The 19,832-nt window shown below is 49.1% G+C and overlaps 1 protein-coding gene across 1 annotated transcript in view; it reads right to left on the bottom strand.

Annotated features, from left to right (window-relative positions):
- LOC144479997 (E3 ubiquitin-protein ligase DZIP3-like) overlaps window positions 1-19,832 on the bottom strand; it is a 57,828-nt gene that overhangs the window by 6,104 nt on the left and 31,892 nt on the right. The window contains exons 13-22 of the mRNA XM_078199149.1: window positions 19,404-19,455; window positions 17,545-17,655; window positions 12,698-12,837; window positions 12,435-12,503; window positions 9,415-9,511; window positions 7,705-7,808; window positions 5,401-5,491; window positions 3,612-3,713; window positions 3,257-3,397; window positions 2,238-2,398 (exon numbers count right to left, since the gene is read on the bottom strand). Of these exons, the coding sequence (XP_078055275.1) occupies window positions 2,238-2,398; window positions 3,257-3,397; window positions 3,612-3,713; window positions 5,401-5,491; window positions 7,705-7,808; window positions 9,415-9,511; window positions 12,435-12,503; window positions 12,698-12,837; window positions 17,545-17,655; window positions 19,404-19,455 (1,068 nt within the window). The remainder of the gene's footprint in view (window positions 1-2,237; window positions 2,399-3,256; window positions 3,398-3,611; window positions 3,714-5,400; window positions 5,492-7,704; window positions 7,809-9,414; window positions 9,512-12,434; window positions 12,504-12,697; window positions 12,838-17,544; window positions 17,656-19,403; window positions 19,456-19,832) is intronic.

Here is a 19,832-nt window from a genome sequence, read left to right as displayed (position 1 = left end):
CCTGTACATCTGTGGAGTGTGGGAGGAAACCGGCGCATCCGGAGGAAACCCACGCTGACACGGAGAGAACGTCACAGATGGTCAGTCACCCAAGGCCAGAATTGAACCCGGGATCCTGGCTCTCGTTAGGCAGCAGTGCTAACCCTGTGCCGCCCACTGTGCACAAGGCTGCTTCTCAACAAGAAATACCAAATACTCTCCACATCCATTGCAGAGTGACATCAAACAACTGCATTCGCTTGAGGAAAAGACAGGATGTCAGGAGGTTGAACTAGACAGACTCATAGAAAATACAATCAAATTTAGAGCTACTATCAAACCCATCCTCCAATTTTCTCCTCAATTCACACTCATAGAGAATCATAGAATCCTACAGTGCAGAAGGAGGCCACTCGGCCCATCGAATCTGCACCTACCACAATCCCAGCCAGGCCCTATCCCCATAACCCCATACATTTACCCTCGCTCGTACCCCTGACACTAAGGGGCAATTTAGCATGGCCAATCCACCCAACCCACACATCTTTGGACTGTAGGAGGAAACCAGGGCACCCGGAGGAAACCCACGCAAACAATGACCCAAGGCGGGAATCGAACCTGGGTCCCTGGTGCCGTGAAGCAACAGTGTTAACCACTGTGCCACCGTGCCGTTAACTTACTCAATTCTTCATGTGAGCTTAAACAATGAACCTCACCGGACTATTTGACCATAAGAAGTAACACCAGCCCACTTACACGCAGCTACAGAGTCATGGATAGTAATCAGTGCCAGGGAGGAGATAATTAGCCGGGACTGGCCCTCCCAATCACCGTCACTGCTTGTGCATGCAGGGAGATTGGCGAATCGTACTGGGCAATGTTTGTTTGGATAGTCTGGCCGCACTCACTGACTGGGATTCAGATGTGGAACATCCATAAGGGTTGGCACTGGTTGGCAATTGTCACAGGACAGCAGGTGGAGTGGGGAAACAAACACAGTAGACGTGGTGTGAAGCAAGCTGCAACTAAATTCCAAAGAATATCTCTTTCACAAATCACCTGAGAGAGAGTCCAACAGGTGGATCAAGAACAGCAACTTATATTTACATAGCACTTTTGGCATCGCACAGTGTTCTAAGGCACTTCATAAAGCAAAATATAACACCAAGTCACATCAGGAGAGATTAGGTCAGATGACCAAAAAGCTTGGTCAAAGATGCAAGTTTTAAGGGGTCTTCGAAGAGGAAAGCGAGATGGAGAGTGGAGTGCTTTAGGGAGGGTGTTCCAGAGCGCAGTCAACCGAAGGAACCGATATCAATAGTGTAGTAATTAAAGTCGGGGATGCCTAAGAGATTACAATTACAGGAGTGCAGATACCTTGGCGGTTTGGGAGACTGGAGGAGATTAGAGATCAGGATGGGCAAGGCTTGAAAACACGGATGAGAATTGTAAAATCCAGATCTTGTTGGACCAGGAGCCAGTGTAGATCAGTGAGCGCAGGCAGGGGAATGGGGCCTGTTGCGAGTTAAGGCACAGACAGTATAGTTTTGGATAACCCCAAGTTCAAACTTCATCTGTTAAGCCAACAAATCCCCATATTCTTGAATACTATAACCTGGATACTATAACTGGGTCCTGTTTTCGAAGGGCCAAATGGCCTCCTCCTGCTCCTATTTTCTATGTTTCTATGTTATGGGAGAGGAATTTTAAAAACACACATTTCCAAACACACTATTTTCCTTCTGATTCTAACCATCGGGTTCCTTAATCAGTCCCGAGATTTTTAAAAAATGCATGGATAAGGTCCCTCAATCTATCCAGAATGTCCATCGTCTGATGTTTTAGAATAGAATAGAATAGAATCCCTCAGTACAGAAGGAGGCCATTCGGCCCAGCGAGTCTGTACCAACCACAATCCCACCCACAATTCCCGTAACCTCACACATTTACCCTGCTAATCCCCCTGACACTAGGGTCAATTTTAGTATAGCCAATCAACCTAACCCGCGCATCTTTGGACAATGAGAGGAAACCGGAGCACCCGGAGGAACCCCACGCAGACACGGGGAGAACATGCAAACTCCACACAGACAGCGACCCCAGGCTGGAATCGAACCCGGGTCCCTGAGGCTGTGAGGTAGCAGTGCTAACCACTGTGCTACTGCCTAAAATAAAGTTCCCTGACCGGGAATCGAACCCGGGCCGCAGCGGTGAGAGTGCCGAATCCTAACCACTTGACCACCAGGGACAAATTTTACCTGTTATGTTGTGGGAATAACTCAGTCAATCGCTCCAGAAGTCGCTCCAAGTGGTTTTGATTTGAGGTCCCCGCCTGGCCAGGATTGCCTGAACCAATAGGCGTCTGGTGCGGTAACCCAGTCGGTGCCGTCTGCACTGATAACCCAGGGGACATTGAGCGCTGTAACACACATTAAATCAAAGCAGTGTTCTAATTAAGAGCATCTCTGGACATAGCCAGCGAGTGTGGATTAAAGAACAGAATGGTCCCTGTGTTAAAGGGGGCCGTTCAGAAGATGAGAACCAACCTTATTTCCTACCCACTGCAACGTTAGGATTTTAAAAAAATTTGTTCATCAGATTTGGGTGTCACTGACTGGGCCAATGTTTATTGCCCATCCCTAATTGCCCTTGAACTGAGTGGCTTGCCCCGGTCATTTCAGAGGGCAGTCTTAGTCTTAGTCCCACTTGCATGGAGGAACCAGAACTAGGGACCATAAATATACGAAAGTCACTCATAAATCCAATTGGGAACTCAGGAGAAACTTGTTTACCTACAGAGTGGCTAGAAAGTTTTTTATTTATTCATTCACGGGACATGGGCGTCGCTGGCTGGCCAGTATTTATTGCCTATTCCTCTTTGCCCTTGGAGGGTGGTTAAGAGTCAACCACATTGCTGTGGCTCTGGAGTCACATGTAGGCCAGACCAGGTAAGGATGGAGATTTCCTTCCCTAAAGAACATGAATGAACCAGATGAGTTTTTACAACAATGGTTTCATGGTCATCAGTCGACTTTTAATTCCCAGACTTTTTTTATTGAATTCAAATTTCACCATCTGCCGTGGTGGGATTCGATCCCGGGTCCCCAGAGCATTACTCTGGCTCTCTGGTTTACTAATCCAGTGACGATACCCACTGCGTCATGCTTCCCTTAAAGTCAATTTCATGACTTTTCCCACAAAAAGGCACAAATAAAACTCCCGTCTCCCGATCGGAATACAACCCCCAAAATCCACCTGAAAGCATGCCCCAGCTCACCTGAGTTATTCCTAGTTGATTGTTCATTGGAGCCAATCCTGGGGGAAATGCCGGCGGTGTGGAGGTTGTTCCCTGGCTGGTGTTATTTGTGGGAAAGCCACTGGAAGCCAAGAGCTCTTTTTGCTTTGCCATGTAGATAAGCTAAAGAAGAGCGCTGTGGTTAAAAAGATTCTCATCTGCAAAATCTACACATCTCGCTAAGTCATAATCTGGATACTATAACGGGGTCCTGTTATCGAAGGCTCAAAGCGCCAAACGGCCTCCTCCTTCATCATTGGTCTGCATTTCCTTATCATCCATCTCCTACATTCCGCATTAACAAAGCCGGATTTACCATTCATCACACAACACTCACCATGAAATCAGACTGGGACGGGGGCAACAGGAGAGGAACCTGCGGCATGTTGCTGAGCTTAGCGCCGTTCCGAATCAGGTCAATCTGTTCATTGAAGGCGCTCTTTAAAAAACACAGAACAAAGACATGAACTTATCAGGTATGCTTTCCACAGTTAGCCCACGAGCGAGAGATTTACTCAATTCCTCTGAATGCTTTTTCTCTCTCGTTCGGCTCAAGTAAATTTTTAAAAATAAATTAGTTGAGCCCAGCTCATTCTAAGAAATGATGGAAACTGGTCCCCGAAGGGTTAACTGTCGGCTCTTCCGGTTTTCTATTCATCGTCTTTCCCCATTCTCGGTCTGGTCATTGAGTAATTATTGTACGTCGTGGCAAGGTCCTCAGTGCAGAATGGGCTCAGTATTGGGATGCAAAATATACCCATCTCAGGGTTTGGGGGAAAAGTGGAAATTAGTGCAACCCTTTGTACCCGAACAGGCGCCGGAGTGTGGCGACTAGGGGATTTTCATAGTAATTTCAGTGCAGTGTTAATGTAAGACTACTTATGACACTAATTAAATAAACTATAACTTGTTTTGGAATTAAGTCATCCCCCTCCCTTCACCGATCTGCAGAAAGCAATCTTGGTGGGTTTAGTATTAGTCTTCAGGTAGTGGGTTGTGCATCAGGGCTTGGGCAATGCCTCAATCATATCCTGCAAACCAGGACATGCAAGATGAGCACCGATCTAAGTCCCAACATGAACCGTCACCTGTAAGTGAATTCAACCACAACTTCTTACAGACACAGAGAACTGCATTGTCCTCCACAAACTGAATGTTACAACACCATAGCCAATGTGGCAGTGTATCGAGCAACCCAGTTTCACATCCATTTGGGTCTCAGGACATGTTCAGATTGTAGCAACCAGAATAATTAAAACAAACAAAACAGCGAAAGGGTGATGAAAATAAAGAAACAAAGACTTGCATTTATCTTGCACTTTTCACAATCACCCAATGTCTCGATGGGTGGCACAGTGCTTAGCACTGCTGCCTCACAGCCCCAGGGGCCCTGGACTTGGGTCACTGTCTGTGTGGAGTTTGCACATTCTCCCCGTGTCTGCATGGGTTTCCTCTGGGTGCTCCGGGTTCCTCCCACATTTCGAAGGATGTGCTGGTTAGGTTCATTGACCATGCTAAATTCTCCCTCAGTGTACCCGAACAGGCCCCGGAGTGTGGCGACTAGGAAATATTCTGCTGTAAATTTAGCATGATAGACAACGAAAGCTCCAACATAGCACCAGGGACCCGGGTTCGATTCCTGGCTCGGATCACTGTCTGCGTGGAGTTTGCACATTCTCCCCGTGTCTGCGTGGGTTTCCTCCGATTTCCTCCCACAGTCTGAAAGACGTGCTGGTTAGGTGTATTGGCCATGCTAAATGCTCCCTCGGTGTACCCGAACAGGCCCCGGAGTGTGGCGACTAGGGGATTTTCACGGTAACTTCATTGCAGTGTTAACGTCAGCCTACTTGTGACAATAATAAATGAAAACTTGAACTTCAAAGAGGCAGGTGGGACCTCGGTTTAACAAGTCATCCAAAATACAGCAGCTCTGACAGTGCAGCACTCCCTCGGTGCCACGCTGGCGGGTCCGCAGGGATTTTTGTATTCCACTCTCGGAGCGGGAACCGTGTGATTCAGAGGCCGGTGAGTGCTACCTACTGGGCACTGGCTGACACACACAAGGGAAATCAAAGAGGGAATGATTGGGAAAGGACCACAACACATTTGTAAAATTAAACACTGACCGCTGTTTGATGTATTTTTGACTTGATGTCGGCGAGAACCAGCTCGTACGCCATCATCGCGGCCTTGACATCAATCTGAACTGTGGGCGTGCTGTGAGGACAAAAGAGGCACACATTCTTTCAGATCCATCCCATTGCCTACACTGCACAAAGATACTGGTCTTAAAGAGCAACCTCCATCACTGCCAATGGTTCTGGGGCACATGCAGAACGAGTAAGAAAGATCAGATGTACACAAACCTTTCCCCAGACTCCCCTACCTTTGGGGAGAGGGCATAGGTTTAAGGTAGGCACAGAGGGCATAGGTTTAAGGTGAGAGGGGAGAGATACAAAAGAAACCAGAGGGGCAATATTTTCCACACAGAGGGTGGTCTGTGTCTGGAACAAGCTGCCAGAGGTAGTAGTAGAGGCTGGTACAATTTTGTCTTAAAAAGCATTTAGACAGTTACATGGTAAGATGGGCACAGAGGGATATGAGCCAAACGCGGGCAATTGGGACTAGCTTAGTGGTTAAAAAAAAAGGGCAGCATGGTCAAGTTGGGCCGAAGGACCTGTTTCCATGCTGTAAATCTCTATGACTTTCAGAATTTGACAACAATGATGCTGCTCTTGGCTGCATTAACCACTTTATCTACAAAGCAACCTCCCGGAGGTGTATCAATGCTCATTTGCAGCAAGCACCAAACAATCCAAATGTACAAATATTGGTATTAACCTATACCTAGGTTAAGGAAATATACCTATAAAATATGTTGTTGGTATGTGAAAAGAGGAGTTTCCCACAAACCAGTCTCCCATCCATTGACTCTGTCTACACTTCCCGCTGCCCCCTTGGGAAAAGCAGCCAGCATAACCAAGGACTGCACGCACCCAGACATTCTGTCTTCCACCTTCTTCTGTCGGGAAAAAGTCTGAGATATGTACCAACCAGCTCAAGAACAACTTCTTCCCTGCTGCCATCAGACTTTGAATGGACCTACCTTCTATTAAGTTACTCTTTCTCTACACCCTAGCTATGACTGTAACACCACATTCTGCAATCTCTCGTTTCCTTCTGTACGAATGGTATGCTTTGTACAGCGCGCACGGAACAATACGTTTCACTGTATGTTAATACATGTGCCAATAATAAATCACATCCAATGCTCTGGGGTGCCTGTATGCTCTAGTCCCATACCACGCACGCACGCACGCACGCACGCACACACACCTGTGTATTTTGGGAAGTCAGTGCGCGCTATGATTTTGATGCCACTTCATACAAGGCATTAGTTGAAACATTTGAATTTTGGGAGTTCAATACTAGAAATTTTAAAAAACCTTTTTTTCATTCATTCGTAGAACATGGTTGGGCCAGCATTTATTGCCCATCCCTAGTTACCCTTGCAGGTCAGTTGAGAGTCAACCACATTGCTGTGGTTCTGGAGTCACATGTAGGCCAGACCAGGTCAAGATGGCAGATGTCCTTCCCTCAAGGACATTAGTGAACCAGATGGGTTTTTCCAACAATGGTTTCATGGTCATCAGTAAATTCTTAATTCCAGATTCGTTTTTATTGAATTCAAATTCCAGCATCTGCGGGATTCGAACCCGAGTCCCCAGAACATTAGCTGAGTTTCTGGATTAACAATCTAGCGATAATACCTGTGGTAAACCACTGTTATGTTCTGATAACCACTGTAATGTCCTGATGACTGGACACACCCCTACTGGTGCTGCCTGAGGCTCCTCCCCTGTTCACTGGGGTATAAAGGTGGCTGCTCCTCCCCTTCGCCTCATTCTGGTCCGGTCCCTCGGTTAGAGTTTACTGTAGAGTTAGTTCCCTTTTACAGTTAATAAAAGCTTATTATTCCAGATTCTGTCTCTGGGTGTTGATAGTGCATCAATACCACTAGGCCATCACCTCCCGGGGAAATATAAGCAGAAAATCCTGAAATTTCTCAGCAGGAGTCTGGCAGTGTCCGTGGAGAGAGCAACAGAGTTAACATTTCGAGTCGACAATGACTCTTCTTCAGAGTTCAACAAAACTGTTCTGAAGAAGAATCATGTTTGGATCTGCTTCTCTTTTCACAGACTGTTTTGGAATGATAGCCGCTGTTTCTATGTGGCCAGGGACACAGGGGTTAGACAGAGTTAAAGACATTGATACGCCACTGGAAATCACAAGTCATGCATCCATCAGCATGAAGCAGCCTTGGTGAACACAGGTGGAATTATGTAACAAACAAACCACATGGATCCTAACGTGATTTACAATCTCCAGAATTAGCTTCACGCTCAGTGCGGGGGTTCGAACTCTCTTACCTCATGAGCTTCTGTCTCAAGCCAGACAGTTTAACCTCTCCTTCCTTTGCAGCTTGCTCAAGAAAAATGGTCCCTTTATCTCGCCTGCACTCCAGGACCTGAACCTGAGGGAGAAAGTGAAGATCTCAGCGGCATTTTAGGGAAATGAAGGATTCAGATAAACTTGCCCTCCTCTCCTTCCACTGCATAATCAACCATTCAGCCCTTCGTGCTGGCTCCCTCCTGAATCCCTCACCAAGTTTGACCATTTATCCTTTTTCTTTATTCATTCATGGGACATGGGCGTCACTGTCTGGCCAGCATTTATTGCCCATCCCTAGTTACCCTTGAGAATCATAGAATCCTACAGTGCAGGAGGAGGCCATTCAGCCCATCGAGTCTGCACCGACCACAATCCCACCCAGGCCCTACCCCCATAACTCCATGCATTTACCCGAGCTAGTCCCCCTGACACTCAGGGTCAATTTAGCACGGCCAATCCACCTAACCCGCACATCTTTGGACTGTGGGAGGAAACCGGAGCACCTGGAGGAAACCCATGCAGACACGGGAAGAATGTGCAAACTCCATACAGACAGTGACCCAAGTCGGGAATCAAACCCGGTTCTCTGGTGCTGTGAGGCAGCAGTGCTGACCACTGTGCCACCGTGCTGCCCACAGACAGACAGTTTAACACCTTGCCCTTGAGAAGGTGGTGATGAGCTGCCTTCTTGAATCGCTGCGGTCCACGTGCTGTGGGTTGACCCACAATACCGTTAGGGAGGGAATTCCAGGATTTTGACCCAGTGAACAGCGAAGGAACGGCGATATATTTCCAAGTCAGGATGGTGAGTGGCTTGGAGGGGAACTTGGTGGTGTTCCCATGTATCTGCTGCCCTTGTCCTTCTAGATGGAAGTGGTCGTGGGTTTGGAAGGTGCTGTCTAAGGATCTTTGGTAAATTAACCTCAGTCACTTCTATCCAGCAATTTTTTAAAACTTATTTTTTATTCGGTGATGTTGGCTAGGCCAGCATCTATTGCCCATCCCTAATTGCCCCTGGGAAGGTGGTGGTGAAGTGTCTTCTTGAACCACTAGAGTCCATGTGGTGTAGGAACACCCACAGTGTGCTGTTAGAGAGGTAGTTCCAGGATTTTGACCCGGCAACAGTGAAGGAATGGTGACCTGGTTCCAAGTCAGGATGGTGAATGACTTGGAGGGGGGTCTCCAAGTGCGGGTGTTCCCATGAGACTGCTGCCCTTGTCCTTCTAGGTGGTAAGAGGTTGCGGGTTTGGAACTTGCTTTTGAAGGAGCCTTGGCGAGTTGTTGCGGTGCATTTTGTGGGTGGTGCACACGGCTGCCAGGTGTGTCACTGGTGGAGGGAGTGAAGGTGATGTGTGTGTGGAGTGCCAGTCATGGGCTGCTGTGTTCTGTACAGGCCAGCGCGGAACCAGGGGCATTTTTGGCCTGATTGGCTCAGAACCACAGTTCTCAACCAATCCAACAAGGAGAGCGCGAGAGGTTGAAGGTAGTCATTGGGGTGCCAATCAGGTGGGCTGCTTTGTCTTGGATGGTGTTAGGCATCTTGGGTGTTGATGGAGCTGTACTCACCCAGGCTAAGGGAGAATATCCCATCAGACTCCTGGAAAGTGTGGACAGAGAGTCAAAGGGTTGTAGCAAAGTTAATGCTCCACTGAAGTTAATGGAATTGACTGACCATGACAGGCCGTTACCTCGGCAGCCATTGCTCTCCTCATGGCTTCGATGAATTCATCTTTGCTCTTTGCTGATTGTTTCTCCAGCCGAGTCTTCTCTTGCGTCCACTGTTCCCTGCACAAAGAACATCACAACAGCTATTTATTATACTTAAATTCTACTAACACGGCTAATTGATTTAAAACTAACAATGTGATTGAGTTCATTTGCAAATGGCGGCAGGGTGGCACAGTGGTTAGCACTGTTGTCTCACAGCGTCAGGGGCCCAGATTCAATTCCAGCCTCAGGTCACTGTCTGTGTGGAGTTTGCACATTCTCCCCGTGCCTGCGTGGGTTTCCTCCGGGTGCTCCAGTTTCCTCCCACAGTCCAAAGATGAACAGGTTAGTTTGATTGGCCATGCTAAAATTGACCTTCAGTGTCAGGGGGACTAGCAGGGTAAATACGTGGGGTTACGGGGATAGGGCCTGGGTGGGATGGTTGTTAATGCAGGCTCGATGGGCTGAATGGCCTCCTTCTGCACTGTGGGGATTCTATAAAATAAGCTGAATTCCTGAAACGCTTCCATGTTTGATACAGCATGCTACTTTTAATATAAAATCTTTTATTGCATGCGGGAGGCCTTTCGGCGCAGTGGGTAGTGTCCCTGATTCTGAGCCGGGAGCTCTGGGTTCAAACCCCACCCCAGGAATTGATGGCCAAGGGAGTTGTGGCCAAACTGGTTCAGCGCCAACTTGTGATTTCAACATAGGCCAATGGCAGGCGGTAAGAGTGGGGGGAGATTCCTGGTCAGCCATGGAGCCTCTACCAACACTATCCATAGCTTCTGACATACAACATGTAAGCAAAAGTGTAGACACCTTTGGGGCTGGTTGGCTGGACAGTCAATGTGAATCAGATTAGTGTCAACACGGGGTTCGATCCCCGTTCTGTTGGGATGGAATCGAGATCTGCCTCCTTGGTTCAAACCAAGGTAGGGGTTGTGGTGCTGCGGGATTGACCTGCCTTTGGGCAGAGAACTCAAGAAGAAGGCAGCACGGTGGCACAGTGGTTAGCTCTGCTGCCTCACAGCGGCCAGGGACCCGGGTTCGATTCCCGGCTTGGGTCACTGTCTATGCGGAGTCTGCACGTTCTCCCCGTGTCTGCATGGGTTTCCCCCGGGTGCTCCGGTTTCCTCCCACAGTCCAAAGATGTGCGGGTTAGGTTGATTGGCCATGCTCAATTGCCCCTTAGTGTCAGGGAAACTAGGAAGGTAAATGCGCGGGGTTACGGGGATAGGGCCTGGGTGGGATTATTGTCGGTGCAGGTTCGATGGGCCAAATGGCCCATCGAACCTTGTGCTCTGCAAGGATTCTATGAAAAATTGAGGGCAGCTCACTGAATATAAAACTCTCGGTAAATCCCGACATCTGGTTTTCTTGCTGATTAACCTAATTAACTTAGATATTCAGACTGGCTATGTTGGCACCTTGCTTTGAAATGCTGATTGGAATCGGAGTGTAGGAGATCAGAGATATCAAAAGGCTGACCTAGCTTAAGCAGGCAGATGGATCAACGACACATTTTGTAATGGGGCCATTCAATTAGTAGCGAGGCAATGACAGTGTTAAATTAATCACCATCGTCTTTGCTCTGCAAAAGAGAATTCCCGAGCATAGAGGTTGCAGAGACATTGGGCGGGATTCTCCTGCCATTCACGCCAGCGGGATTGTCCAGTCCTGCTGCAATGAGCGGAGATTTGGCTGAGCACCAAATTCCCTGTCCTCGCTGGCAGGGGGGGGGGGGGGGGGGGGGGGGGGGGGGGGGGGGGGAATGGGTGGGTGTGAATGGCTAGAGAATTCTGGATGCTATGTATCATCTGGTGTGACGGTACATGGGACATGGGCCAGGGAGCAGTTCCAGGGAAACAGCTATCCAGCATTAGCAAGTGTCAAGTCTTTCTTACACTGAATAAAGTATAACCACTGTCACCAACAAGAGTTATCATTTCAGAACTGGAGAATAAAGGAGTTAAAAGGTTAACTGATTCCAAAACCTCCAGATTCCAACAAGTGGAAACTGGAGCAGAATCACAGAATGCTACAGTGCAGAAGAGGCCCTTCGGCCCATCGAGTCTGCACCAACACATGAAAGGCCCTGACCTGCCCAGCTAATCCCACTTGCCAGCACTTGGTCCATAGCCTTGAATGTTATGATGTGCCAATTACTCATCCAGGTACCTTTAAAGGATGGGAGGCACCCCGCCTCCACCACCCTCCCAGGCAGTGCATTCCAGACCCTCACCACCCTCTGGGTAAAATAGTTTTCCTGAAATCCCCCCCTAAACCTCCCACCCGTCACTTCTGTCCCCTCATAACTGACCCTTCAACTAATGCTCCCTCTCCACCCTGTCCATGCCCCTCAAATACCGCTTCCCATCAGCCACTGGCCTGCATCAAGTCCTGATCTCAAATCCGCTGCTCTTTAGCCCCCTTGCTTGTTGAAGAATAGTTCCAGACATCGTAATTACAGAACAACCTGTTCATCCTGTCAGTTCAGTACAGGAGGCAGTGCGAAAGATGTACTTACACACACGCACACATACATCTGCACGCACATATTCTCCAGGTCAGAAACAGTTCAAAACATCTGTATTCCCTGAGGAAATTCAAAAGCAGGTGACAGTGCTGGAATGGCAAAGTGGCAGGCAGTCGGCAACGGCAGCCGTGGTCCCGACTGGCACTGACAAGCAATAGTAATGGGATGGCAGAGGGGAGGGCACTGGCATCCAAGGGCACAGAGTAGTGTAAAAAGAGCAGCGTGAATCAAGACCGTCTCTGATTCGCAGCTCTATGATTCAAGGGTGTCACAAAGCGCTTCATAGACGACGGCCGGGATTCTCCGGTCCCGTCCATCCCGCTGCCAGCAGGAACGGAGAGCTTGGCGCTCAGCCAAAATCCCTGCAGCGGGACCGGAGAATCACCGCCGCCGATGAGGTCGGAGAACCCCGGCCAATGAGATGGTTAGTCACAGCTGCAACGTAGGAAAGCCGGCACTCACTGTTCCCCCTGGGAATGTTTCTTCTGGTTTTCCAGCTCCTGCTCTTGGGCCCGGATCTGTTTCTCAGACCTACATAAAAATAAAAATATCCCAGTCACACCTCTGGCTCCTTCCCAAATCAAATTTTAAAACACAAAAGACAATTCAGCCGACGAACACAACATCTAGCGCAGTATCGAGCCTGGCACATTAAGTGTTCACATATCTGATGCCTGGGTACTCAATGAACAGGGGTGGGGATGGGGTGGTGAAACCCTTCTTACTTCTTGACCAGCTCTTCTTTGCTCTGGAGTGCATCTTGAAAACTTTTGATCTGGTTTTGAAGAGCTTTCTTGTCATTCTGGTATACCTTCCGTTCATTTTCCATTTCCTGTTTCAGCCTCTGCAGCTCCGCTGTTTGGTGCTGGAAGAAGATAACAAATGCCAAATAATTTAACGGCTAATCTCGGACCGACACAGCAGCCGAACTTCCATTTCTCTTCATTCCCCCATCCCAGGGCGGCACGGTGGCACAGTGGTTGGCACTGCTGCCTCACAGTGCCACAGACCCGGGTTCGAATCCCGGCTTGAGTCATTGCCTTAGTGCGGAGTCTGCACTTTCTCCCTTGTGTCTGCCTGGGTTTCCTCCGGGTGCTCCGGCTTCCTCCCACAGTCCGAAAGACGTGTTGGTTAGGTGCATCGGACATGTTAAATTCTCCCTCGGTGTAACCGAACAGGGCATCGGAGTGTGGAGACTAGGGGATTTTCACAGCAGCTTCATTGCAGTGTTAATGTAAGCCTACTTGTGATACGAATAAATAAACTTTAAAAGCACCCTCCCTTCCCACAAAACTGAAAGAAGCTGCCGTCCTGTTCATTACAACTAGGAGATGGACCCCACTCCCAAGCATTTTATTCGAAGGGATTCTCCTTCTCCCATCTCCGTTGGTGCCACTCTCGTCTCTGAGTCAGAAGATTCTGGGTTCAAGTCCCATTCCAGGGCTTAAGCACAAAGCAACATCATGGCTGACACTACAGTGCAGTGCTGAGGGAGTGCTGCACTGCTGGAGATGCTGCCCTTCAGATGGAGATATGAAACCGAGGACCCAATCCACTTGTGACGGTGGATACAGAAGATTCCCTGGCACTATTTTCAAAGAGGATCAGGGGAGTTATTCCTGGTTTCTTGGCAAATATTTAGCCCTCAATCAATGCCTCACAAAAAGATTGTCAGATTATTATCACATTGCTGTTTGTGGGACCTTACTCTGCACAAATTGGCTGCCATGTTTCCTGCATTATACCAGCGACTCCAGCTCAGAAAATACTTCAGTGGCTGTGTAGCTTTGAAGAGCGTGGTGTAAATTGAAGGGCAGGATAGTCTGACTCATCCGGCTGGCGGATCTGGCCGAAGGCGATTCCCCCCCCCCCCCCCCCCCCCCACCCCTCCCCCATGGTGTGATGGGCAAGCCACGCAAAGCACCATAGCCATCGGCGGGACAGGAAAACCCGCCAACGGCAAGCTGCCTCCGCTGCTGGAAAACATGCCGTGGGGGCACGTGGAACATCCCGCCCTAGGCTGGAATTTTATCAGCACGTCCGCCCGAGGTTCGTACGATCCTGCCCAAGGCCAACGGAGAATGCCATTCTCCAAGCCTCACCTGCCCCCGGAATTGAGGCGGGCCTGCCGGTAAAATCCCAAATCTTTTTCTTTTTATCCTGCACCAAGGCAATGAGCTGACTTGAGATCTTTGCCGATGCTACCCTGAAATCCACTACTATGGAGAGGCGATGGCCTGGAGATAAGATCACTAGACTATTAATCCAGAAACTCAGCTAATGTTCTGGGGACCCGGGTTCGAATCCCGCCACGGCAGATGGTGGAATTTGAATTCAATAAAAAATATCTGGAATTAAGAATCTACTGATGACCATGAAACCATTGTCGATGGTCGGAAAAACCCCATCTGGTTCACTAATGTCCTTTAGGGAAGGAAATCTGCCGTCCTTACCCGGTCTGGCCTACACGTGACTCTAGAGCCACAGCAATATGGTTGACTCTCAACTGCTCTCCGAAGGCAACTAGGGATGAGCAATAAATGCTGTGATGTGGAGATGCCGGCGTTGGACTGGGGTAAACACAGTAAGAAGTCTCACACCACCAGGTTAAAGTCTAACATAAATAAATTCTGGCCAGCCAGCGACACCCATGTCCCACAAATGAATAGTGAAAAACCTGGCAGCAGGCAAACCAACCAAGAGTGGCTCTTCCACCGATACCCAATCCTCCAGGTGCTGAATGTGCCCAGCCTGATCTCAAGGTCACTCCACCAGTGAGATGAGCCACCAATTGTGGTCACTGACCCAGGTCCAACTACCCAAAAACTAATCTCCAAACATGTTGGGCATCACAGAACGCAAAGCCAGAAGGTCGACACGAGCAACCACAAATTGTTGGATTAGTCCATCCTGTAGGCCCATCTATTAGTCTGGCCGAAGGCAATCCCCCCACACCCACCCCTCCCTCATGGTGTGATGGGAAAGCCACGCAAAACACCACAGACATCGGCGGGACAGGAAGATCCCGCCAGCAGCCAATGGTAAGCTGCCTCCGCCGCCAGAAAACATGCCATGGGGGCACGTAGAAAATCCCGCCGCAACTTTTGTTTCTTTTTATCCTGTCACACCAGGCCACACCTCGAAATTCACCCTGCGCTTCCACTGTTGCTGCTTCCTCAAACTAATTGGCACAAATAAAGTTGAAAGTTTATTTATTAGTGTCACAAGTAGGCTTACATCAACACTGCAATGAAGTTCCTGTGAAAATCCCCTAGTCACCACACTCTGGTGCCTGTTCGGGTACACTGAGGGAGAATTTGGCATGACCAATGCACCTAATCAGCACGTCTTTCAGACTATAGGAGGACACCGGAGCACCCGGAGGAAACCCACGCAGACACGGGGAGAACGTGCAGACGCTGCACAGACAAATGACCTATGCCAGGAATTGAACCCGGGTCCCTGGCGCTGTGAGGCAACTCTGCGAACCATTGTGCCACCGTGTCACCGCAAGTATCTCAGGCAGTGTCCTGAACCGTAGTCACAAAGCTTACAGAATGCCTGGTTTCCTCACCTACACCCTGGTCGGTGCCTTGTATCACTGCTGGCACCGTGGGGTATTTCCATTTTTCCTCCTGTACAATACAGTGCAGATTTCCCCATCTTCATCAAAGTTCAGAGGTCGGACAGAGTAGAAGCTGACATAGAACATAGAACAGTACAGCACAGAACAGGCCCTTCGGCCCTCGATGTTGTGCCGAGCTTTATCTGAAACCAAGATCAAGCTATCCCACTCCCTAACATCCTGGTGTGCTCCATGTGCCTATCCAATAACCGCTTAAATGTTCCTAAAGTGTCTGACCTTTCCTAAATACAACCAGCAACGTTGCTGCCTTTTACATATTCCTTCGCGGGATGTGGGTGTCGCTGGCTGGGCCAGCGATTAATGCCCGTCCCTGATTGCCCCTTGAGGAGGTGGCACTGAGCCACTCTCTTGAACCGCTGCAGTCCGTGTGGTGTAGGTACACCCGCAGTGCTGTTAGGGAAGGAATTCCTGAATTTTCACCCGGCGACAGTGAAGGAACTGTTTCAATGTTACTGTTAAAATTATGGAAAAACGGAACATCTTAAAACGCACTTTCTGAAAGAGAATAAGACTTCCATTTCGAAAAGTAATCCCTTGCACAAAAGGTGGTGGAAATCCCAAAATCTCTCCCGACCAAAAAGCTGCAGAGGCTTTGGGTCAATCGGAAATTTCAAACCAGAGATAATGGCCGCAATTTTACCGCCCCGCCTGCCACGGGAATCAGAACGGGCGAGGGGCGGACAACGGGAAGGTTCGTTGACCTCGGGCGGGATTTTACAGTTTTTTAAAATTAGACAAGGGATATGGAATCAAGGCGGATAAAATAGAACTAAGATAAAGATCAGCCATGACTTAACTGAATGCTTGGAAAGACTCAAGGAGCTGATCGACCAACCTCTATTCCAAATTTCGATTCACACAGCACCTCTCATGGTCCCTGGCCACCCCAAAAAGTGTTTTACAGCCAGTTAAGAATTTGTTTTTGACGAGCAGGCACTATTGTAATGAGGGAAACACAGCAGCCAGTTTGCACACAGTAAATTCCTCCAAATGGCACTAGGATCACGACTCGGGGAAACCGTTTAAAGTGACACAGGAACAGCGGATGCTGGAAAGCCAGCAGGTCACAGAATCATAGAATCCCTACAGTGCAGAAGGTGGCCATTCAGCCCATCGAGCCTGCACCGACTACAATCCCACCCAGGCCCTATCCCCGCAACCTCTCATATTTAACCATATCTAACCACTGTGCCACCCTGTCGCCCCAAGTCTGGCAGCATCCGTATGGAGAGAAAGCAGGGTTAACGTTTCGAGTTCGTTCGAAGAGGGGGAAAGAGTGTGTTAGACATTAGGGTGTAGCTGTGAGAGATTGCAACAAAAAGTAGCAACTTTAAGAACAAAGGACTGGTGTGGGAAGGGGGAGGCAGGGTGGGTAACACTGCGTTCACATATATATGGGATATTTTTACAATGGGTTTAAATGGAGAAGAAAGGTCGCAATCTAAAGCTTCTGAACTAAGTGTTGAATCCCGGGGACTGCAATGTGCCCAACCCAAAGGTGAGAATGAGGGCGGCACGGTGGCACAGTGGGTTAGCACTGCTGCGTCACAGCGCTAGGGACCCGGGTTCAATTCCGGCCTCTGGTCACTGTCTGTGTGGAGTTTGCACATTCTCCCCGTGTCTGCGTGGGTTTCCTCCGGTTTCCTCCCAAAGTCCAAAGATGTGCGGGTTAGCTGGATTGGCCATGCGAAATTGACCCTAGTGTCGGGGGGTATTAGCAGGGTAAATATGTGTGGTTAGGGGAATAGGGCCTGGGTGGGATTGCGGTCGGTGCAGACTCGATGGGCCAAATGGCCTCCTTCTGCACTGTAGGGATTCTATGGGGCGTTTAGAAATGATGTTGGTTGAAAGACAAAGTAAACATGTCTGTACAAAATGGGCCTCTCTGGTGCCTTGGGAAGCAGTTTCCTTATCTCCCGCACTGACCTTGTAACTGTCCTGTGTCTTCCCCTGCTGTTTCACCAGCTGTTCATATTGTGCTTCCTTCTCCTCGCACAGCAGCTGCCACCTTTGCACTGCAGCCTCCAACTCTGCAAACTGAGAAACACATTTCATCACAACCCTGTTCTCATCCCGCCAAACAAGCAAAGGTCTCCGCAAAGGTTAAACTGTGAGTTGCCGAGCTACTCAGGAAGTTTCCAGCTTTAACGCTCTGGGTTAGCTGTCGCCAGCACGGTTAATGATAGGGTCGCCACTCTGTCTCGGTTCTCCCGGGGTATGGACCAGCTTTCTGCACCCTGGTTGCCACAACTGTACCGGGCACTGGTGAGACAGCACCTGGAGCAGTGTGTGAAGCTTTGGTCATCTTACTTCAGGAAACAGGAGGGGAAACATTCTCCCCGAATAATTCCTGAGTGTTTGATGGCGTCTGGCCGTGGCAGAGGTTAAATAAAGGCAGGTACTGCGTATTGTCAAGGTCAGAGTGTTCCCCTGGGGAGGCGATGGCCCAATGGTATTATCGCTAGACTATTAGTCCAGCAACTCAGCTAATGTTCTGGGGACCCAGGTTCGAATCCCACTATGGCATAGAATCCTATTCCCATAACCCCACATTTTTACCCTGCAATCCCCTGACGCTAGGGTCTATTTAGCACGGCCAATGAACCTAACCCACACATCTTTGGACTGTGGGAGGAAACCGGAGCACCCGGAGGAAACCCACATAGACACGGGGAGAACGTGCAGACTCCACACAGTGACCCGAGGCCGGAATTGAATCTGGGTCCCTGACGTTGTGAGGCAGCAGTGCTAACCACTGTGCCGCCGTGCCACAGAGATGAATAGAGTTTGTTTGGGAGCCTAGGGACATGGGGAGTGGGTGAGAAAGTAGAGTACAGGTAGAACATCAGCCATGACCGCACTGAATGGCATCACAGGCTGGAGGGGTCAAGTAGCTCCTAATTCTTGTGTTCCTATGAGATGATGGAATTTCAGCAAGATTCTTCATAAAATGAGGGTGGGGGAATGAACACTTTTTGTCCCTTTCTCACTCACTTTCTTCCACTCGCTCTCTTCATCCCCAAGGTCCCAACTCTTGCTGGGGTAGTTTCCCAGGTGATTTCCAGCACCCATATCAGGCATGGGTATCCCAGGGGGATCCAGTGATCGGGAGTGGGAACCCCAGCCAGTTTCACCCCGGGGAATTTCTCACCAGCAGGATAGATCCTGGTTTGGGCGGACATCACAAAAAGGCAGATACTGCACACAATGACCAAGAGCAGAGTGATCTCCGGAAGTAGCTTTGATTGTCCAGGGATTGGGGTCGGACTGGAATGCAACCCTCCTCCGCCACCCCCACCTCCCAAAAATAATTGACCTGAGTTTTTAACCTAGTTTTTCACCTCTCCTGGGTGCTCATATAGTTTTGGGTGGGGTGTCATGTGTGTCTATTGTGTAGGACGGTGTGATGACTTCAGCCAGGCTAATGAGGTTGGCTTGCTAGAGTATGAACTACGTTGTTGAGTCTTAATTGATGGTTAAATCAGGGAGCCTCATGCTCCCTATTTAAAGCGGGTGTGTCAGACTCTCAGCCTGCATTCAGCAGGGAGCAACTGGAGAGCTGGCTGTGTACAGATGTATGGTGTAAATAAAGTAACTTGGTGACGGGACTTTCGCCTCCGTGGAGTTATTACAGACGGATTAGATAATCCGTAGGGTCTTTTCCTGCCTATTACAGTCAGAGTCAGAATGACACAGCATTTAAGGAGGCCACTCAGCCTTTCATGCCTGTTCTGGCTCCTTGCTGGAACTATCCAAATAATCCCATTGCATTGTTGCATTCCTACCTCATTTTTCTCCCTGGTTTCCTGTTGCATTGTCTGTGGAATGTCCTCCTCCCTGTCAATGAACAGAAGACACTTTTAATAACAGCTGCGACATTTTCAGACAGGGGTGTAAAATAAAGGCGAACAGGATGGTGGCACAGTGATTGGAGGTCTTATGGTGCAGTGGGTAGTGTCTTCCCCCTACCTCTGGACCAGACGTTCCTGGTCGAAGTCCCATTTCGAGATTTGAGGGCCAAAGAAGGTGCGTTCATAACATGGCCAGACAGGTTGATTTATCGGCCTGTAAATGCTTCTAATATGCCTGATGGCAGGCGGTAAGAGTGGGAGAGTTCCCTTGTTAGCCATGCTGCAGAAGGCAATGGCAAAATACTGCCGTTGGCAGTGTTGGGTTTAGCTCAGTTGGCTGGAAGGCTGGTTCATGATGCAGAG

The sequence above is a fragment of the Mustelus asterias genome, chromosome 27 (genome assembly GCF_964213995.1).
Source record: "Mustelus asterias chromosome 27, sMusAst1.hap1.1, whole genome shotgun sequence".
Taxonomy (NCBI): Eukaryota; Metazoa; Chordata; class Chondrichthyes; order Carcharhiniformes; family Triakidae; genus Mustelus; species Mustelus asterias.
The sequence above is the reverse complement of the archived record's forward strand: the minus strand, read 5'-3'. Positions and strand labels throughout refer to the sequence as shown.